This window comes from Etheostoma spectabile, chromosome 7, assembly GCF_008692095.1.
Source record: "Etheostoma spectabile isolate EspeVRDwgs_2016 chromosome 7, UIUC_Espe_1.0, whole genome shotgun sequence".
NCBI lineage: Eukaryota > Metazoa > Chordata > Actinopteri > Perciformes > Percidae > Etheostoma > Etheostoma spectabile.
The window spans coordinates 15,619,711-15,639,904 of NC_045739.1; the positions used below are offsets into that span (position 1 = coordinate 15,619,711).

The 20,194-nt window shown below is 39.8% G+C and overlaps 3 protein-coding genes and 1 long non-coding RNA gene across 4 annotated transcripts in view; 2 read left to right on the forward strand and 2 right to left on the reverse strand.

Moving 5' to 3' along the window:
• The window catches only part of il17rb (interleukin 17 receptor B), a 39,892-nt gene extending 34,888 nt beyond the window's left edge, over positions 1-5,004 (forward strand). The window contains exons 3-9 of the mRNA XM_032521569.1: positions 902-1,015; positions 1,798-1,901; positions 2,067-2,196; positions 2,471-2,524; positions 3,057-3,146; positions 3,598-3,872; positions 3,965-5,004. Of these exons, the coding sequence (XP_032377460.1) occupies positions 902-1,015; positions 1,798-1,901; positions 2,067-2,196; positions 2,471-2,524; positions 3,057-3,146; positions 3,598-3,872; positions 3,965-4,396 (1,199 nt within the window). The 3' untranslated portion in view covers positions 4,397-5,004. The remainder of the gene's footprint in view (positions 1-901; positions 1,016-1,797; positions 1,902-2,066; positions 2,197-2,470; positions 2,525-3,056; positions 3,147-3,597; positions 3,873-3,964) is intronic.
• Positions 5,005-5,709: 705 nt separating this feature from the next.
• actr8 (actin related protein 8) lies at positions 5,710-11,007 on the forward strand. The gene is made up of 13 exons (XM_032521564.1): positions 5,710-5,971; positions 6,415-6,585; positions 6,702-6,812; positions 7,027-7,131; positions 7,273-7,446; positions 7,589-7,682; positions 7,849-7,981; positions 8,288-8,441; positions 8,640-8,735; positions 8,836-8,976; positions 9,661-9,970; positions 10,074-10,237; positions 10,472-11,007. The coding sequence occupies exons 1-13, from the start codon at positions 5,837-5,839 to the stop codon at positions 10,613-10,615; spliced, it is 1,932 nt and encodes a 643-aa protein (XP_032377455.1). The 5' UTR covers positions 5,710-5,836; the 3' UTR covers positions 10,616-11,007.
• A 349-nt stretch (positions 11,008-11,356) lies between these two features.
• Positions 11,357-13,633, reverse strand: selenok (selenoprotein K). The gene is made up of 5 exons (XM_032521570.1): positions 13,524-13,633; positions 12,940-13,030; positions 12,514-12,588; positions 11,967-12,062; positions 11,357-11,719 (listed from the first exon to the last, which is right to left on the reverse strand). Exons 1-5 carry the CDS (start codon positions 13,540-13,542, stop codon positions 11,716-11,718), a joined length of 285 nt encoding a protein of 94 aa, XP_032377461.1. The 5' UTR covers positions 13,543-13,633; the 3' UTR covers positions 11,357-11,715.
• Positions 13,634-14,561: 928 nt separating this feature from the next.
• On the reverse strand, positions 14,562-16,996 carry LOC116692938 (uncharacterized). Its single transcript, XR_004332815.1, has 3 exons — positions 16,852-16,996; positions 14,800-16,387; positions 14,562-14,746 (listed from the first exon to the last, which is right to left on the reverse strand). It is a non-coding gene; the product is annotated as an uncharacterized LOC116692938 (long non-coding RNA).
• Positions 16,997-20,194: the final 3,198 nt, after the last annotated feature.

Genomic DNA, 20,194 nt, shown 5'->3' on the forward strand with positions numbered 1-20,194 from the left:
ACATTTAGATTTAGATTTAGATTTAGATTTAGATTTAGCATTTAGATTTAACATTTAACATTTAGGTATAACATTTAATATTTGGATTTAACTATTTAAAATATTTCCAAGTTGACAAATATTGTTGTAAATTTTAAAGCTTTTAAAGCTAAATGTGACAAAATGTTGCTGTTATTTTCAGCACGAGCAGCTTTACAAACGGCTCCCCACTCAACGCCATAAATAATTGTATGAACACAGATATTTGGGCATTTACTTAAAATCCATGGAGTTAAAGCCAGGTCGGGGACAGTTGAAACAGTTTTTTCAACTGTCCCGACATAGACATATGCCATTACAGCCTGTTTTGCTTCTCATGGAAACAAGCATGAAATATGAAAGTCTGGGATTGTGGAGGACACTAAATGGTCTACCGAATAAGCATGTAGTCAAACCTTTGAATGAAAAACCCTCGTTGATAATCGAAAAAATGTGACCGCTAATGAAGTTTACTTTTGACCATCAAAACTCGTTGATCGGCTGTAACTCCGTGATAAAAGGAAATAACCGGAAGATATTTGGCTGATAGAAGGAGGTTAACATGCTCTACGTTCAGACCTAAAGAAGTCTGTCTATCATCATTGCACTCCGGGAAAACTGGAATGTTTCATCCGTCCCGCGTTTCAATCGTCCCGGCTCTCCCCGTTTGATTTAATTCTATTCTCCAATGTCTTTTGCATAAAAAATGGAACACGAGGCAGTAAGACACATGTGGAAATTCCATTACCTCTAAATATAAAGACCAACAAATATTAAAAAAGAGCTAATATGGAATGTAGTTGCATTGAATTGACATGATTACTGTAAATCTCAGAGAATAATATAAAGTGTGAGCACCATGCACTGTTGTCCAATGTTCCAGGGTCTCCTCCTGTCAATGAAACATCTCCAAGTTTACTGGCGGACCTGAGAGGGGAGCGAGTGACAGTGGGAGGAAAAGATATGATGAACATCAGCTGGGCAATCAACATTGATGGTGGGAGACACAATTTGTGGCCTTGACCAACTGCCACTTTGCTCGTTTGAAAGCCATGATGTCACTCTCCCATGGGTGGGCCAAATTCTCTGGGTGGGCAAAGCAAAGAAAGGGGATGTTACCTTGCTCCATGCAAGATTCCAGATGGGCCCATCTGAGTTTATTTCTAGTCACTGGAGAACCATAGCCAGGCTGGGGGAACGCATATTAATGTTAAAAAAAAACCTCCATAAAGTAAATTGTTCATGCCATGGGACCTTTTAATATAGAAAATTATCTAAATTAAAACATGAATCTTCCATAACTAAAAATACATGAAACACTGAAACCAAGAATAATCAAAAGCTTATAGCAGGTATGAGACAGGAAGAGGCCCCCTTATGGTAGAGAAACAGCAACATATTTATATTTATTGATGAAACAAGACATACTATGACACAATACAACTGATGTGTAAACAGTGGCATGTCAGAAAACATTCACTGTGACAATCAACAAATATGGACATGGCTAGGCCTAAACAACAACAACAATAAGTAGGGTTGTGGGTGAGTTATGAGGGTGCAGAGGTGCATGTCTTGGTGTCCACTTTGTCTCTGAATGGTAGGATGTTCATATTTGTGTTTACATGTTTGTTTGTATGTGTGTGCGCGCTTGTGAGATGGTTGTGATTAGAGATATGAAAGAAAAATAAGATGGTACATACAATATTGGTTATTTATTATTTATACAAACTGTCTTTTTGTCAAACATGATCTCTGACATTTTCTCTGTCTTTGCAGCCAGTATTCGAACTCTGACAGGCACTCGGATCATAATTGCCGGGGAAGCGTACCACTGTGAATACAACTCAGTTTTGGCCACGGCAGGCCTCAGCTCAGAGCAGGTAGCATGGATTGCATCTTGACTCCTGCATGTCTGTAGATGTAATCAACGATTGTCTGCACAGCATGAGTTGAAATGATTTAAGTGAATTGAGACACCTACAAAACGCTATGTGAGGTTGAAAAGATTAAATTCAATGCAATTTTTGTTATCTTTCCACATCTAGAAATGGTTTTATTATTTAGTAAAAGCAAGCTATGGCTCCAACCTCATCCAAGCTGCCAATCTTCCTTTGCCTCCACCAAATAGCGGTCGCACTTATAAGTATATCAACATCGAAATACCTCGTCCAGCAAGTAAGTTCATTTTTTTTATTCTCAAGTTTTTGATACTCATTTAAAATTTTATTTGTGTGTGGTTTGTTATCAACACTGTAAGGAATGTAACTCAGTACGAGTCAAAAGCATTTCCATAGGTAATTTCAAATTTTTCAAGGCTTATCATTAAAACATGTGACGGGTACGAGATAAAGACATAAATGTGTTTTTTGTAATCTCAGTTATGGCTGCTATGTTGTTTCCATACAGGCAGCATTACAAGAAGTTTAAACCTTCTTTTCATGTTTTTCAGGTGTTACATCAAAGCCTACTACTACTACCTACTCACTAACTACAGGTCACATAGGTAAGCAAGCTCATTTGCTGGTGGATGTGTGTACAGTATATATATAATGTATAGTACTTTACAACAACGTTGTTGATGATTCCATTTTCACTGTATTTTTTTTTCACTTAGGTTTGTATTGTTTTTTCACCTTTTGTAACAAACAAAGCCACACAAGAAAACAAAAACAAACTACAGTCATGTTGTGAGATGCATTCCTTCTTGTTTATTCATTAGTTCTCTCAATTTTGTCCTCTGTATCTAATGTTCCTTCAATAGTCTTTGTCGTTGTTGAAGGTCCTGAGAAATGTCCATTTCAGCCATTTGTCCTTCATCTCTGTTTCTTGCAGTCTGAAGCGGTGTCAATCTTTCCATTACATAGATTTCCTCTAGCATCCATTGTTCCTGAGTCGGAGGGTCCTACAGTATTTTATTTTATATTTCACTGCATCAGAGATCACATCTTTAGTTAATAATCACAATTATATAAAGCACTGTTAGCACAATCTCAATATAATTAAACAATGTAGTGTGTATGTGTTGGTCTATGCAGGCTTAAAGGAATTAGCCGTCAACTACACTGTGGGGGCCATTTTTGGAGGACTGGCCGGTTTGATGATCCTAAGTTCCTGCTTCATATTCTGTAAATACAACACCTTTTTAAAGTCATTTTGATGCAAGAAGGCCTTGGCAACAAAATAGCAGATGTTGGATGGAAAAGATGCTCAACCTAATGCACATGCATGGGCTCGCTTCACCAATCTTGCACACATGATTTGGATATATCCTCAGTTACTAGCTACTAGACCAAAATATATGAAACTTGCACAATGCTTCCCAACACATCAAGAGAAAATTTCTGTCACATTACAAAGGAGCTTAGCTGTAACTACTGTTGTGGCAAAACATTGTGTTATCATGCTTACCCTGCTAGATTGGAAGATTTGATGAAAAAAAGTGCTGAAATGTATCAAGCTTCGGCTCACCACAGACAAATTCAGAAATCCCCTCTGAGTTATATCAATAGTTTGACACTGTTGCCATGGTGCTGAATATAACTAACCTGTCATTTTGAACATTTTCTTGCTCTCCAGGCAAAAGGCGGGGAACCAACTTTTCCAACCCATTGGGTTTCGAAAAGTTGCCCACATCTACCATGGCTTCCATCCCCGTCCTGGTGGTGTACCCTGCAGAGAATTCAGCCTTTCAGCAGGCCGTGGTGGCCCTAGCTGAGTTCCTGCAGTGGCACGGCGGCTGCAGAGTAGCTGTGGACATGTGGCAGCAGGGGATGATCGCCACGCTGGGGCCAATGCGCTGGCTGGCGGAACAGGTCAAGGCTGCACACAGAGTGCTCATCGTCTGCCCACTGGTAAGTTGTATGTCATACTTATCATTTATTTATTTATTGCCATCAGGACCGGGAGTGATTTAACAAGGAAAAACACTTTCTGATCTTCTCTCTTCCCTTCACAGACCAGCCACTCTCCTCCATACCACACATTCCCAGAATCCTCCATCCCAGCAGCAGCTCATGACCTTTACCCACTGATTCTCAACATGGTGGCGAGCCATGCGAAGAGCGCCAGCGACTTGGATAAGTTCTGGGTGGTGCAGCTGGGCGAGCAGCAGGACAACAAGCCTAGTAACCGTGCACCGGAACTGAGGGCCTGCAAGTCTTTTTGTCTGTTGAAAGACTTAAACAAGCTGCACAGGGGTCTGCATACCCAGAGTCGGGATAAGAAGAAGGTATCCGATCTGATATTCAGACCAGGGAATGCCTACAGTGAAAAGTGTACAGTGAAGTTGAGGGAAGCTGTAGAAAAACTACGTGGACATCAGCCAAGCATTTTAAGAGAGGTGGAACCATTGAGATCCGTGGTCGCTATTGTTTGAACATCTTTACTGAAAATGTTTATATTGGCGGGAAAAAGACGATGAGTAGGAATAGTTGATTAGTGAATAGCCGAGTCTTTCATTTTGCTTTTCTGCATTTATTCACTTATTTTGTTTTGTTATGTTGTTTTTGTTTGTTGTTATGGCATAGACACATGCTGATATTGGTTACTTAAACACTGGTGTGGACACTGCAGAGTGGATATGTGTCTCTGTCAGTATTTCATCTTTGGTTTGAAGCACTGCAAACCCTATTTATCTATTTTGTAATAACCTCAAAGTTTCCCATTCTTTTTTGTTATCCACCTCAAAGAGTCTCTGTCAGTGTTTTATCTGTCGTCATCATCATCATGCTCTGTAAACTGAACAGTAGTACAAAAAAAGAAATGGCCAACAAAGACCACTTCTCTGTTTGTGTAATAGTTTTACGAAATAATGAACTTTTAGTATTTGTTATGTTTATTTAATCTGCAATTCTTATATCTATTAAAGAGAAAGAGGTGGTTGCTACCCCTGCATTGTGTGCTTCTGAATGGGATCAATGGGTATAAAAATTGATGAATAATGTTCATTGGATTGTGTTTATTGTTGAATTTTTCTTTAAATGGAAGGACACATTTTATTAAGAAAATCTTTTAAGACAACTTATTGAATTAAATTAAGAATAAAAGTAATTATTAGAATATAAATATTTTAGTCAACTGGCAAAGCCTGCTGATGTTACTTGGCTCTCTGCCTTTGCTATAAGCTGCAGCAGCATATGCAGCACTATACAGTTACAGTGCAGTATATATACACACACAGACAGGTCATTCACATGAGTCCAGGAATGGACTAAATTATCTTACTGAGGATAGACTAAGGGGCCCAACAGACCAGGGGGTCAGTTAAAAGTGGGGCCACCAAAAATCTTGGGATGGGACACCAAAACATACTGGGTATTTCACCTTTAATTGGTCTGACATGATCAGCATATGTTGCTACAGTTAGCAGTAACTGCCTATACCAAGTCGTTTTGCTAACTTTTAACTGACTATTCTGTGCTTTTGCTTCTTGCTTCACAGTGGCTGGTGTTTAGCAAAAGTTAGTCATGTTTTATTGTTGAGTATCTGAGTAAAGTTCGTAATAAAAAATATAAAATAAAAAACACTTGATCTACAGTAATTCTGCATTAAACTTAGCAAAGCAATTTAATGTTTGACCATAAGACTAAGTCAGACAAGCGACAGAGCCAGAGCCAATGAATAGCCAAGAAAAAAACCCTCTTTTGACAAATAGAAATCGTTATTTTGTACCACGTGATCAAACACGGAAGTAGTTGCTGCCACAACTTTCCATTTAGAGGAAGGTTCTCGCTTGTTGTTGCATTTTGAAGCACAAGACGGTCGCGACTCATTATTTCTGACTAATTTAGTCGACTAGCTAAATGTATCAGTAACCATGACTCAGGCCGAGAAAGAGCAGGACAGCGGGAAGGAGAAAGAAAAGGAACGAGATAAAGAGAAAGAGAAAGAGCAGCAACGTGGGGTAAAAAGACCCATCGCTCCTCCAACCATCCCAGACCCTCTTCAGGAGGTGAGAAATTGGAAGTCAAACGTTTTTGTTTTATTGCTTATTTTCCCAAAATACTCGTCTCAATCTATTACTCATCTTATTAAGCTCCCACGAGCACAGACAGCCCCTGTTCTGGACAGAGGGATGTTGCGTTAGGTAACTTGAGATCATCTGTTATTAGGAGGGGGGGAACACATTAGAATGAGAGCTACAGTTATATGGAAATATTAGAAACACATTGTCAAATGCTTAATTGTTAAACGAATTTGCAAGAACACAAAATGAAAATTAGAGAGTGGAGGCTGTTATAGCAGAATACAATTGGACGGGTTTAGTTTGAGCTGTTCACATGTGGGTGTAATGGCCAGGTGTCCACATACTTTAGTGGCTTTTTAATTTGTTGTGCATGACATGGTTATGTTTAGGCTAATCATCACTCTGCCTGTCTTCCTTTTTTTTTGCAGCAAATTCAAAGCAATTTTATAATTGTCATCAACCCTGGTTCAAGGACACTCCGCATTGGCCGAGCAACAGACACTCTTCCAGTAACACTCCCACATGTGATAGCCCGCAGACACAAGCAGACTGGACAGCCCTCATATGAAGATCCCTGGCTGTTGAGAGATGGTCTAAATGTCAGTCACACATGACCACATACACTCACAATACAGGGTTTTATTCTTTGTCTTATTCCACTGTACTCAAATTTCCAATTTGTCTCATTTTTCATTCACCCTCATTGCTTCAACAGAAAGTAGAGAGTAATGAGCAGAGGCAGAATGGGCTTAAAATGGTTGACCAGGCCATCTGGTCCAAGAAGATGTCGAATGGAGTGCGGAGGACACCTGTGTCCGCTGAACAGGTGTGTATTATTAAATAGAGAGAGAGAAGAGAATTGTTGCATATATGTGTATTACGTGATACAATGAGTTAGTTGCTTGTTTGGTATAAGTAACATTTTCCGTTTTTGAAAGAAAAGTTAAGCACTTCGGGCTGCATCGCCTGTATAAAAGATAGTAAAAAGAAAAAAAAGGTTGATTTAAGAAATTCATAAAATTTGTGTGTGTTGTGTGTAGGCCAGAGCGTATAACTGTCAGATCCGGCCGGCAGTACTAGACAGCAGCTCGAGGGTGAAGTGGACCAACACAGCTCACCAGCCTCCTCATCTGGTGGGAGAGGAGGTCAGTGCAAGTGTCTGATAAGTCCTATAAAATAAAACGGTATTACTTAAACTCTTTGTCTGCTTTAACTATATATCTCTTTCTTTATTTCTTTTGCCCCCCCCCCCCACCCCACCCTCCTTCCATTTTGCCATAATGTAGGCTATTTATGTAAATCCATCTGACTGTTACAACATCCACTGGCCTATAGTTAGAGGTCAGCTTAATGTGCACACCAGTCCTGGGGGCTCACTGACCGCTGTCCTGGCTGACCTCGAGACCATCTGGAGTCATGTTATTCAAAAGCAACTGGAGATCCCCCTCAAAGACTTAAAGGTATTACGGTTCATATGTCACTCTTTTGTGGGCAAAGTTGAAAGTACTCTGCAGCATATAGAAAATAATAAACAAGATCAAAGTAAGCTGGTAGTGGACATTATTTTCACATTAATGGGTTGCTTTTGTGACTGGTTGCCAGTATTACAGATGCATCCTATTGGTCCCTGACATCTACAACAGGCAGCACATCAAAGAAGTTGTCAACATGCTGCTGCTTAATATGGGCTTCTCAGGTATTACACACATTTATACATGTACATGGCTAAGCACACAACAAAAACATACTTATTATATGTCACTGTTATATTCTGCCATAGCCTATTCAGGGTAGGCTCAGGAACCATCTAATTTGTCTCTCTTGGCTTCACGTTACCCTCTGTCCTGTGTGTGTGTCTGTAGCGATCATTGTGCACCATGAGTCGGTGTGTGCTACATTTGGCAGCGGGCTGAGCAGTGCTTGTGTCGTAGATGTAGGAGACCAGAAGACCAGTCTTTGCTGTGTAGAGGATGGAGTGTCCCACCGAAACTCCAGGTGGGACTGAGAACCACTTTTATGTTTATTTTATGTCTATGGAATATTTTTATTTATTGAGGTTATAATTGCAGCTATAATCATCAATCCCCTTTTACACATGAGACCCAGAACAGTGACATAACAAAACTGAATGTATTATGTGAAGCCGCTGGAGGGTCAAGGTGAGAATCTTGTTTCTGAAATATCCCTCTAATCCATTGGAACAGTTAGTGTGTTGGGTCAAATAGGAAAACAAATACCCACTGTGATGTTTTGGAGGTTTCGAGGTGTTACATTCAATGTTTTGTCTGTTGGACTTTGCAGGCTGTGTTTGGCATACGGTGGCTCAGATGTGACCCGTACTTTCTTCTGGCTCCTTCAGAGGGCGGGCTTTCCCTACAGAGACTGTCAGCTGTCCAGCAGACTGGACTGTCAGCTCCTGCAGCATCTGAAAGAGACCTTTTGCCATCTAAACCAAGTATGTGTTGGTCAGGGGGTGGGGTTTGTGTTTACAGGGAGTATTGGGGAACTGTAGCTTGTACGTTGATTAGTTTTAGTCAAGCCTTTGCAACTTTGTGACCGTTTAGGTTGCAATAGTCGTTCTAAAGAAGGGACAGAGAAATCTGCAGTTATTCAGATGAAAAAAAAGTGTCTTTCCTCCTCTTATTCCAAATAGGACATATCAGGACTACAAGATCATGAATTCCGGACACGTTTCCCAGACGCCCCAGCTCTTCTCTACCAGGTTCGACTCGGGGATGAGAAATTACAGGTACTTTGTTCCAATTATAATGACAGTGTACTGTCTCCAGCTCGTGTAGTGGAATCACTTTTCATTTATTGCTCTATTTATGCCCTGCCCCCCTCCCCAGGCACCTATGGGTCTTTTCTACCCAACCACATTTGGCATCGTAGGTCAGAAGATGACATCACTTCAGTACCGTTCCCAAGGCGACTCAGAGGATCCTCATGATGAACACTACCTGCTGGCTACACAGAGCAAACAGGACCAGGTAACACCCACTCAACAGTTATATAACAATAATAGATATTATATCAGATATAGGCTCTGGGCCCTATTTTGCACCTGGCGAAGCGCAACGCAAGGCCAGACGCAAGTGTCTTTAATATTTTAAGACTGTCCAGCGCCCACGTCATTTAAATAGTCAATGCACTTGCACCCATCTTTGCTCCCATCTTTGCACCCATGGGCGTGCTGGTCTTACAGGGAAGTGTGTTCAGGGGAATTCTTGACAAATCGCTATCTTGAGGCAGCAGGAAGTGATGTCACCATTGACCAACTAAAAACCTGATCTAAAGTCAATTGCGCAGCATTTCATTTTTATTTTAACAGCACATTAGTAAAATGTGCATAGGCTTATGCACAGTGCTCATACACTGTGCTTGTTACAGACGCACACACACACAGGAAAGCGCAGCAGCAGACATGTATGCAAAAGATTACAAATAAAAATATGACAAATGCAAATCTGGAATTATTATAGCAATGCTCCATGGTACAAATGCGCCTGGCTTTTGAAGGGAATAGGAGACAACACTCTGATTGGTTTATTGCATGACACTGAGTACAACCCTTTTGAACCATGTGCTTCACGCTGTGTCCTTAGATTGTTAAAATATGGCCCGCTGTGATTCTTGTCCTTTTTTTTTTTTAATTCTCCCATTTTCTTCACTAGTCTTCCAAATCTGCTGCAGACCGTAAGGGTATTTCCAGACCAGGTGGTGGTTTGGATGGTGAGATGAGTGGTCAGGGAGGGATTGGGGAGCTCTCTGATCTCACCAGGGGCTGTGGGAGTGGCGGTGGTGGAGCAGCGATGAAGGTGGAGATGGAATTTGGGCCTGCCCAGGGGGAGTGTCTGATGGGGGCAGGAGAGGTGGAAGAGCCCCTGTCTGCTCACCTCTCCAGGAAGACTGCTATCATGAGCCAGTTTGAGAGCAAAGCACTGGGCCTGGATAAGGCCATCCTGCATAGCATCGACTGCTGTGGTAAGAGAGGACAGAGTGAAGTAAAGGGATCAGAGGAAAGATGTTTTACAGTGCTCAGTATTTTGTGTCTTCATCATCTAGCAATTTTTTCTTTTTTTTATAGGATCAGATGAAACCAAACGCAAGATGTACAGCTCCATCCTGGTAGTGGGAGGAGGGCTCATGTTTCGTGGTGCTCAGGAGTTTCTGCTTCACCGCATCATCAACAAGATGCCGCCCTCATTCAGAAGACTGGTTGACAATGTGGAAGTTATCACACGGCCAAAGGTAACCTGGGATATGTTGTACGTAATCATATGATAGGGATATGTAATGCATGCAAAGTAGCATGATGTTCAGTGGGCTTCATTTTCTTATGTTTCCATGTATGTCAAAGGTTGGGAAGTTTGTGAGATGAGTGCTACACACAACATACTGTGTATACATTCTGGAGAGACAGGAAGCACAATGCTATACACAACTCCTTTAATGTACATGTGTATTGATGTGCTTGTGTCCTAGGACATGGACCCTCAGCTGATATCGTGGAAGGGAGGAGCTGTGCTGGCGTGTCTGGACACCACTCAGGAGATGTGGATCCACCAGAGGGAGTGGCAGCGCTTTGGTGTCCGAATGCTCCGTGAGAGAGCTGCCTTTGTCTGGTGAAACCAAACAGATTGGACTTAAATCTAAGACCGTTTCTACACAGGAGGCATAGTGTGAGCATGTAAAAAGGCAGAAAGACTGAAAATGAAAATAATCTTAAATAAAAAAAAAATCACACTGCAGATATATTCAGGTTGTGGAATGAAAACCACAAGTGTTTTAGAAGAGGCAAAAATTAAAATCAAGACATCATCTCTGTGCATGTGGGGAAAGTATGTTGACAAAACCACATGTTTCAATTTTCATCAAGCAATCTTAATGTTTGCTGTAATTTTTTTAATCCACCAGACACCCAGATGAGGTCTTTAATAATTATTCTGTAAATAATACAAGTCTCCCATGTTCATGAAAGTTTGGATGTGTAAATAAACCTGTCATCCTCGGATACACAAGAGTTGCATTTGATAATGGACAAACAATCCATTATTGGAATTATGAAGGTATTAAATTTAAACACAAGGTTGCCTCTAGTAAGACCCAAATCTTCACAAACGGTAACTTAATGCTAACCTAAAACGTATAGGCATTATGCAACTGTTGCAGCTGAGTTAAAGAGACAAATGAATCTACAAGCTCTGGCTTATTATAGTTCAGACACAAAATCACCCACTTCTTGGATTGAATATTTTATATATTCACATCATTAATATTGAAGTACAGAGTTACAAGTATGCCTTCTCATTTTCACAAGTTGTGTAATTACCGAGTGTGATAGTAATGGAACAGGACAAATGTAGTAGCAACATGTTTAAACATTGCACATTTAATGATCAGATAAAATGCAATGACAAATGCAAAACAACAAACTTATTATTCCTGATCAAAATCAAGACGTCAGTAACACACAGCTCTAAGAGACTGGTGTGAAAGGAAAGGGTTGGGGCTGAAGAGGAAAAAGGAAGAATAAGATGTGGATAGCTGCTGTATCAGCCATTCTGGCCCCTACGTGTAGGAATTCCCAGAAAGGCATCAAAAAACTGCTTGTGGCAGTGGCAGCTGATGAAGAGGGGCTTCAGCACTGTGACATCACCATCGTTCTTCAGGTTCTTAGCAAATGAACGCCGTGCCAGGCCCCACGCCTACACATTCAGTGTAGGCATTTACCTACAGAGTGAGGGTAGTACAATAGTTACGGTAATACAATGGAGGAGAAATGTCTTCGCATCATGTCCAAATATCAGTTGAATCAATAAAAAAAAAAAACACTTTGAAATGTTTACATTCCTGATTTATACTTTTAAGGCCACTTGTTATATTATATCCCTAATCTCACTTTGTCATACAGGCTTCAGGAACAGAAGGTACAAGATATCAAGGGGTTTATCAATTAAGAAAAAGAAAAAAAACGTACCTTCCTCATCCTCCTCCACCCATTGGTGGAGCGTTGGGACCTGCACTGTGGTTTACTCTTCCCATCCGTCTTCTGCCACCAGGGGGACCTGGAGGACTGAAAAGGCAAGCAACAGAGGAGGGAACTGTGTAATAAAATTCTATTATTGTTTTCATCATTTTCTACTATAGCAGATATTTAACTGGAGTACAACGGATTGGCAACAAATGAAAAACACTCCCTGAAATACACTTAACTCACTATGCTGCAATTCATTTACAACTAATGTAGTGGGCAATAGCATTAAACTATATTTAAACTCTGCAGCTCTAAAGTCCTTGGATTAGGAACCATTAAAAAAAAAGTGGACCCATGACAGAACAAACATGGTTACACAATATACAACAATGTGTACTAAATAAAATTCTGAACTAGTTCCTGCATATGACGAGTACATGCTACCACACAGACTACACTACCATCATCAGATCAGGGTACCTTCAATACTTAGGATAGAGGGACATGTGCCACAGTGTATATGACAGTACAGTGCTCCCCAGGGACCTACCCTCTGCCATCAGAAAAGCGTGACGAACCACAGTTTCCATCCTTTGTCATGTCAGGGTGAACAATTGACTTAAAACTGGTAGAGGATAAAGACAGAAAAAAGAAATTCATGTGGTGGTACAAAAACATTGTCCTTAAGTCTTTGGTTTATGACAAAATACCTGAAAAACATGACATTCTGATCCGCCTCGGTATCAACCACATTAGCAAATGTTATCATGCGAATGCCCTGGTGAACATTACAAACATTATTCCTGCTAAACATCAACATGTTAGCTATGTCATTGCGAGGTTGCTGCCATTAACATTTATCTCAAAGCACTGCTGTGTAGTACAGCCACAGAAACACCAGCGTGGCACAAGACTCTAGTATTGTAATTATCTTTCTACTTTACTAGCAACAACACGGGAACAATATAGCACTTACAACAGGCCGATGAATTCCACTGCTCCCCAGAAGAGATCAACCAGTAAGGACAGTCGCCATGGTGACTGGGACCTGCTGTCCAGGACCTGACCTGAGAGAGACCGGGAGATGGAAGACAGAATAGCCTGTGAGGTTTTCACATTGAAAACCAATGTATGTATGTACACATTCCTCCTCAGAGTAAACAGATACTAACAGCAAATCAGAACGAGACAACACAGCATGTCCCAGGTTTGTTACTACGCCTGTTGATCAACATAGCACACAATAAACTAACGTAACGGCTATTAAAACGGATATAATGTGCTGAGCAATAGAGGAAACACTCGCAGAAACCTCCTCGTAGAAGACTCACTGGTTTAATTCTGCATGTATTTCTGCTTCGCGGGGGATAGCTAATCTTGCTATCAAGCTAGCTGTTAGTTAGTTAGCTAAATGTAGCCTACGCTCTGCTACAACTACACATTTATTATATTATCAATAGAAAGTGGTGTGTTTAACGGAACATGTTTGTATCAACAAGAAAGATATACATTCCCTCTGAAGTTGAGAACACGGTTGAAAACACAGGACAAACCACTCACCGTTGGACACGTACACCATCTTTGTGAAAGTAACGTTAACAACAGCCAAAGCTTCACAGCTGTGTTTACAATTTGCGCACTTCCGGGTCCGTGTCCCTCCCCAATGTAAGTCGAGTGAAGCTGTGTGTTGCGCATGCGTCACTTTGCGACAAGTAGCATACAAGATGCTAATTTTATTTACATAAGTCGAAGTTTTTGAAAAAGAATCTAAACTTTTTGGAGCTGGCTGCTAATATTATGTAATACATTGTTTCCATTTCTACATGTACAAACAAACAAGCTGTTATATCATATGACGTTTTTAAGTGTTAGTTTAAGTCAAGTGTTATGCTTTTTTTCTCCCCCTCGTTTTAGCTGAACTGCGCCTCGCCTGTAAGGTGGACGAGAGCAGGCGGCAGCAGCCGGGGGCGGGGACAAAAAGCTGCGGTAAAGTCGGACAGTTTCCAGTTTATTTTTCAAGGCCAGTTATTTCATGGATCCAGGATATGCATCCTGATAGAGTTCCCTTGGCCTTTAAAATTAAAATAGCCCTACATCATCACTTACCCGCCACCTTTCATAGAGATAGGTGTGGATATATTTCAGTTAGCTTAATAGCTGGTTTGATTTGCATTGAGAGATGATCTTATGGAAAGGTCCGATCATGCCTATCTATGAGGTATTGTACTGCAGAATGAAGTAATTTCACTTCACATACTTGAATACTTAAGAAAAGTTTTTAATGCAGGACTGCTACTTGTATTGGAGTATATTCAGTGAGGTATTAGTACTTTTACTTTTTTTTAGGATCTATATTTTTATTCCACTACTGTTGAATTGTAATTTGTTGTAATGGGAAGTGTTTCTAATATATTGTCTAACCTTATTGATATAAATGGGGTGGATCCAATATTAGAAACATCATTGAAAAACAACAGAGCAGCGTGTATTGTACTTAACAAAACATACATGACAACTTTTGTTTTTTCGGTGTAATGTTTTAAAATTGCAGTACAATCTATTCATTTATATAGCGCCTTTTTGTAAAAAAATTGCAATACAAAGTGCTTAACGATACAACAAATATACAACACAAGGAAATTAAATAAAAAATGGACAGTTAAGAGAATGCTAAACTGAAAAGGTAAGTTTTCGGGTTCCTTTTAAAGGTATTTACAGATTGTAACTCCCTCAACTCTTGGCTATTCCAGAAGCAAAAACCATAGACACTAAATGCTGCCCCCCTGTAATTCTTTGTCCTCATAAATGCTTTCTAATACTTTCCGTCCCACACTACCATTCCTGAATGAAGGTGCTACAAAACATGAAATTTGGTTTACAAAAGCAAAGGTAGCATGGAAGTTGATAATACAGATATCTTACGTTGGGGTCATCCATTGTCACGCTATACCTTCGTAGTAAACCAACAACCAGGTGAGCACGATAACCTGAGAAGCTGTAGCCACAAAACACATATTCAATTCACAATCATTAGAAGACACATTAAGGAGATATCCAACTAAGAACCTGACATCTCAGGAATGAAAAAAAGACTTTGTATTTCAATAAGTGTTTTTTTTATAATGGCAGTAGAGGAACTTTATTTTTTAAGACTCTTATGGGATTATGGTTGCTGCTTGGTTTCGCACCTTATCCATTATATATATATAAAAATAACCTCAAAAAGGCCATGCTTTACAGTACAACACAGACAATTATTTCAGCATGACATTTGTCAACAAATCAGGAACAAACAGTATCATTTACAGTTTGGACATTTTTCACTTTTTAGTCTATCGTTATTAAGTTATGTTTCCTCACAAACCACACAAAAAAACAATGCTTGGCATATGCTGGAATTTTGCACTCTTAAATTCAGGCAAAATAAATAAAATCTTGAAACAGAAATCCATGGTCACGTTGAACAGTGGGCAACATTAATGGAATGCATTCTGGTGGTTTCCATTATTAATATGACCAATCTGGATATATAAGAAAGGCTGAAAATACAACTGGTTATTCCTTTTCACTGGTGTGAGGTTTAGGTTCGGTGCTCTCAGGTGCACCAGGCTTTTGTGTGATGTACTCCTCTTAACTGACTTGGTATTCAGGTTGTATTCTCTCTTCAGATTTTTCTGTGTTGTACTCTTCGACACTAACCCGGGGTTCAGGTAATGTTTTGTCTCCCACAGGCTTTTGTGTGCAACACTCTTTGTCATTTGTTTGCATTTCAGGTCTTGTGCTCTCGTCGCTATGTTTTTGTGTGTCACCCTCTTTTCCAGGTTTAGGTTTGGTGTGCTTTCCATCTGGCTTTTGTGTGTCAGTCTCAGTTTCTGGTTTCCGACTGGCTGCTCCTCTAAAAATGCCAGCTTTGTGAAGCTCACGCCGTATAGTTTTGACTGAGACGGTGTGAGAGAGGTGTCCATTCAACTCTGTGGTTATTTTTGAGGCTGTGTACTCAGGGTGTTCATCGACTATCCTGAGAAGTCTCTGCCTGTCCTTTTCGGTGAGCTTTGACTTGCGCCCACTGTTCTTCTTCGCTGATGCTGTTCGTCCATGTTTGATGTACACAGTCATGACTCTGGAGACTGTTCCCCTTGCCACGTTAAAAAGCTGTGCAGTTTTTGTGACAGACGCCCCTGACAGCCGCGCAGCGACTATTTGGCATCGTTCAAACTCTGTTAAGTCACTCATATTGCTTTACACACTGCTATTTAAGTATTAACTGTCTCTTTTGGAGCTGGCAAGCAATCATAATTTACAGGAAGGCAGCAGGCCATGTAATTTCTACTTAGGCGCTCCAATGTCCTCAGTCATAAGGTGATTCCTTTATTTTGTACACTGGAGCAGAGATATCCAGGGTAGGAAAACATTCACCATTGTGTCTATAAATGGATAATAAGAAATACCAAAAGTTAACATTTAAAAACATATTTGTTTGACACACCAACACTCAATTGCATACTAAGGTAGGTGTTCTGTGCTCAACTGAATCCAGTAATTTATCAAGACACCCACAACTAACGTTCAAGCTAACATTACCTGAGACATTCACTTAAAAGGCTCTAGACAAAACAAACGAAACATTTTACAGTAGGCTACAGTACAAATACCCAGCAGTAGCTAAAATACATTTAGAGAAGCTCATAAACATTTGTTCGCTTTTTGTTGACAGTCAAAGGTTTTAAATCAACTCGATGATAATTTAGATGCTGTAATTTAGGCTAGCCAGGTAGCAAGCTAACGTTACCAGAATAGCTTTCTTCATCACAAAACGTTAACAGAATATAGTGTTAACATTAATGCCAAAAGAAACACGTGTGTACATTGACTATGAAGTTGTACTTACAACTAAAAGTATGTACGTAGGCTGACTGTCCACCGCTACTTTAACACTATGCAGTTTGTAGTTTCAACTGGGTGAACTAGTACTTCCGTTTGTAGGTTTTCAGAATAAAAGGGTCAGGAATATACATTACTATTTTTGTCAGCATGTTTTGCATAAAAAGAAAATTGAGCTGTAAAAATGTAAATCTACCAGTTTAGTTGTTGTCCATTATGTTTAAGTTAGACAAAAACATTTGACAGCTGCACCCAAAACACAGAGTGTCACTTGTTTAAATTTATCTTAAGTGACTGCAGCTCAGAAAACATAATCAAGAAAGCTTGGGGGAAGCCTGGAAATGGACTGACAGAATAGACACATATTCCCTGTAAAAAATAAAATAAAAAAGGAAACCTAAAAAAACTAAACGAAAATAAGCAAAATTAACTTAAATGATTAAATGAAGGTTGTGGCTTTATGCAAATATGAACCTGTGTAAATATAAGGGAAAGTCGGAATTATAGCACATCAGAACTTGTCTTGGATTCTCTTCATCAGACTGGGATACTGGTTTCCCACTGGCAACTTCTCCATTAGTCTCTTATCCTTTTGGTCTGTGCCTTGTCTCCACTGTTCTTCTCTGCTGATGAAGTGTGTCCATGTTTGTTATAGTCACTCATGACTTTGAAGACAGTTTGACTTGATACATTACATAACTGAGCAGTTTGTCTGACCAACAGACGTGCAACTTGGGCACCAACTATCTGGTCTCTGTCAAAGTCTGTTAACTCTCTCATACTGGAAGTATGTGTCAACTGTCTCCTCTGAAACTGGCAGACCATACCAAGTGATAGACGGTACCTGTAACCCAACAGCTGCCTCTGTGACGTTAGCTGTGACACCTCAAAGTTGTAGGTAATTCAATATGGTGCTTTCCTTATTTCTATCCTTTGAGGTGCAGAAACATTAAAAATGTACAGAACTTAGTATTAACATTTTAATACCAAATGAAACACAAATGCATGTGCACTAAGTATGATTGTTTACTTAAAATACAATTTTACAATGTAGGCAGACTTTCCACTATGAACGTATTTCTTTATCACCAGACTTTATCACAGACCTCGTGAAGTGAAGAAAACTAGTACTTCCGGTCAGAGGTTTTCAGAGTAAAATGAATCCTTGTAATCCTGTTCAGTTTTTCCCTCTGCAGATCTTCTCAACTAAACAAAATGTCACCATTCAAAAACGTATAAACATGCCAGTACATGGACCACAGGCCTGATCTTAAATACCATCCATGACATAATAAATTGTGGCTATGTCCATTTTAACTTTCATTGAAAAACTTTATTCCTACACTATTCCTGATTCCTTCAGGAATAGTTTCCAAATGTGAGCCACTAGAGGGCAGCAGTCACATTATAATGAGAACAAAAGAGAAATATTTTTTTTCGAAAGCTGAACGACAACTGAAGCCACATGTGCAAAACTCATACAGTCTGCACTACCAACAGTCACCTGAGCGTAACAGTTCACATCACCTGCAAAATTAATTCCAAGCAACACAACTCCTAACACACATCTCAAAACAGGCACAGTGCAGCCAAACACAATCCTTATTGAGATAACACACACTGTCACTCAGAACACACAGAGTGAAAACACTAACTTTTCATCTTCATAGGGTGAGTGACTTTACACTACTCAATAGTTTATTTAAAGAAAACAAATAGATTTATAATATACACATTTTCACGTAAGATAAACAAAAAGGAACAAAAATCAGCAGTTTGCTTCAATATAGTATTTTGTCTCTTGTAATTTATGGAATTACTGAAAAAAAAACTAAATGTACAAAACAGTAACAAAGAATAGTGTGACTAATGCTGCTTCTCTCCAACATCATGTTATCTTCATGCATCATCTTTAAATACTAATGAATGTGGTGTTTCCATTACTTTCTGAAAAACAGTAAGAGTGCAGTTTTACTATTGTAAAGATAGAGTGTTTTCACATTTTCTTTTCTTTCTGTCTTTTTTCTTATAGCTGTGTATGTAACATCCGACATCTGACCTGGACATTTTGGTATCTTTGCCCTTTTACCTGTTTCTCTCAAAAGGTGCTGTGTACAATTTTGCTTTATAGACAAAAAAGACTTTGTGAGCTCTCTCTCTCTCTCTCTCTCTCTCTCTCTCTCTCTCTCTCTCTCTCTCTCTCTCTCTCTATCTCTATACACCATGCATGTTCACTGACTAGTCTAAAATAAGTACCTGCTCAGACTTTCAGCTAAAATTGCCATCAGCAGTGTTTGATATAGGCACCAGACTGAAATCTATTCTGTTTTGAATAAACAGTTGTGACAGCAGTGTGTTAGCATTTGAACAAAGGGCTGTAAATCCACAGTGTTGTGCACGTTGTGGTTAAAGTCATGGGATAAGTTCAAGCAATGAAAAAGGAATTAGAGTTTGGTCCACTTGAACAGCTGTTATGCAGACTGTTGTTAGAGTTTTGCACATGTTACTCCAGATGTGCCCACTGTCGTATAGCAATCAAAACAAAAACTGTAATTGAGATATAGAGTCTGGCTGTGCTGCCTTCTCATAATCAAACAATATACTATTTCTTATTTGGATAAGGACCTTTCTGACCCCACAAGGATCCCTTTAGGTTCCCAGACGTCCCATTGGGAAAGACTAATGAAATAAAAAGAAACAGCTCTACAACTTGGAAGGCTGTGCGTCTTTGAAGCAGCTTGTCACCTAACTGGTGTTCCTCTGCTGCTGCTGCTGATGGTCAAGACCCCAGACTGAAGGTCAAAGGTCAAAAGTTAAGACAAAACAGGGCTGTACTTCTGTACTGCAGAGGGGTCAAAGTTCATACATAACAGGTAGATGAGAGATCACTGATCCCACAGCAGGAGGAGCAGGAGACGTGGTAAGGAGAATATTAGGTGTGTTTTCCTCATTAAAATGTGTATTTATATGCATTTGTTTTATTATATAAGTGAAACTAGAGCACACATATTGAGATTAAAGGGCAGCTATTATATAGCATTTTCAGGATAATACTTGTAGTTTGTGTTTGTACTAGAACACGTTTACATGCTTTAATGTTTAACAAAAACACTTTCTCAAACTGCCCATGGCTGCTGCACTTGTACTGACCCCGATTCACCCTCTGTATGAGACCCTCTGTTAGTCTATTTATCACCAGACCAAACCAAGCTCAATATATTTGAGAGTGAGCATTGGTTTGTGGAGTCAGCTCTGTATTTTCTCTGCACAAGAGGCGTGACCAACGGGCATAGTTCAAATGATTCTGTACGGAATTGGATAGAATTGGATAGATCGTAATCAGACCAACG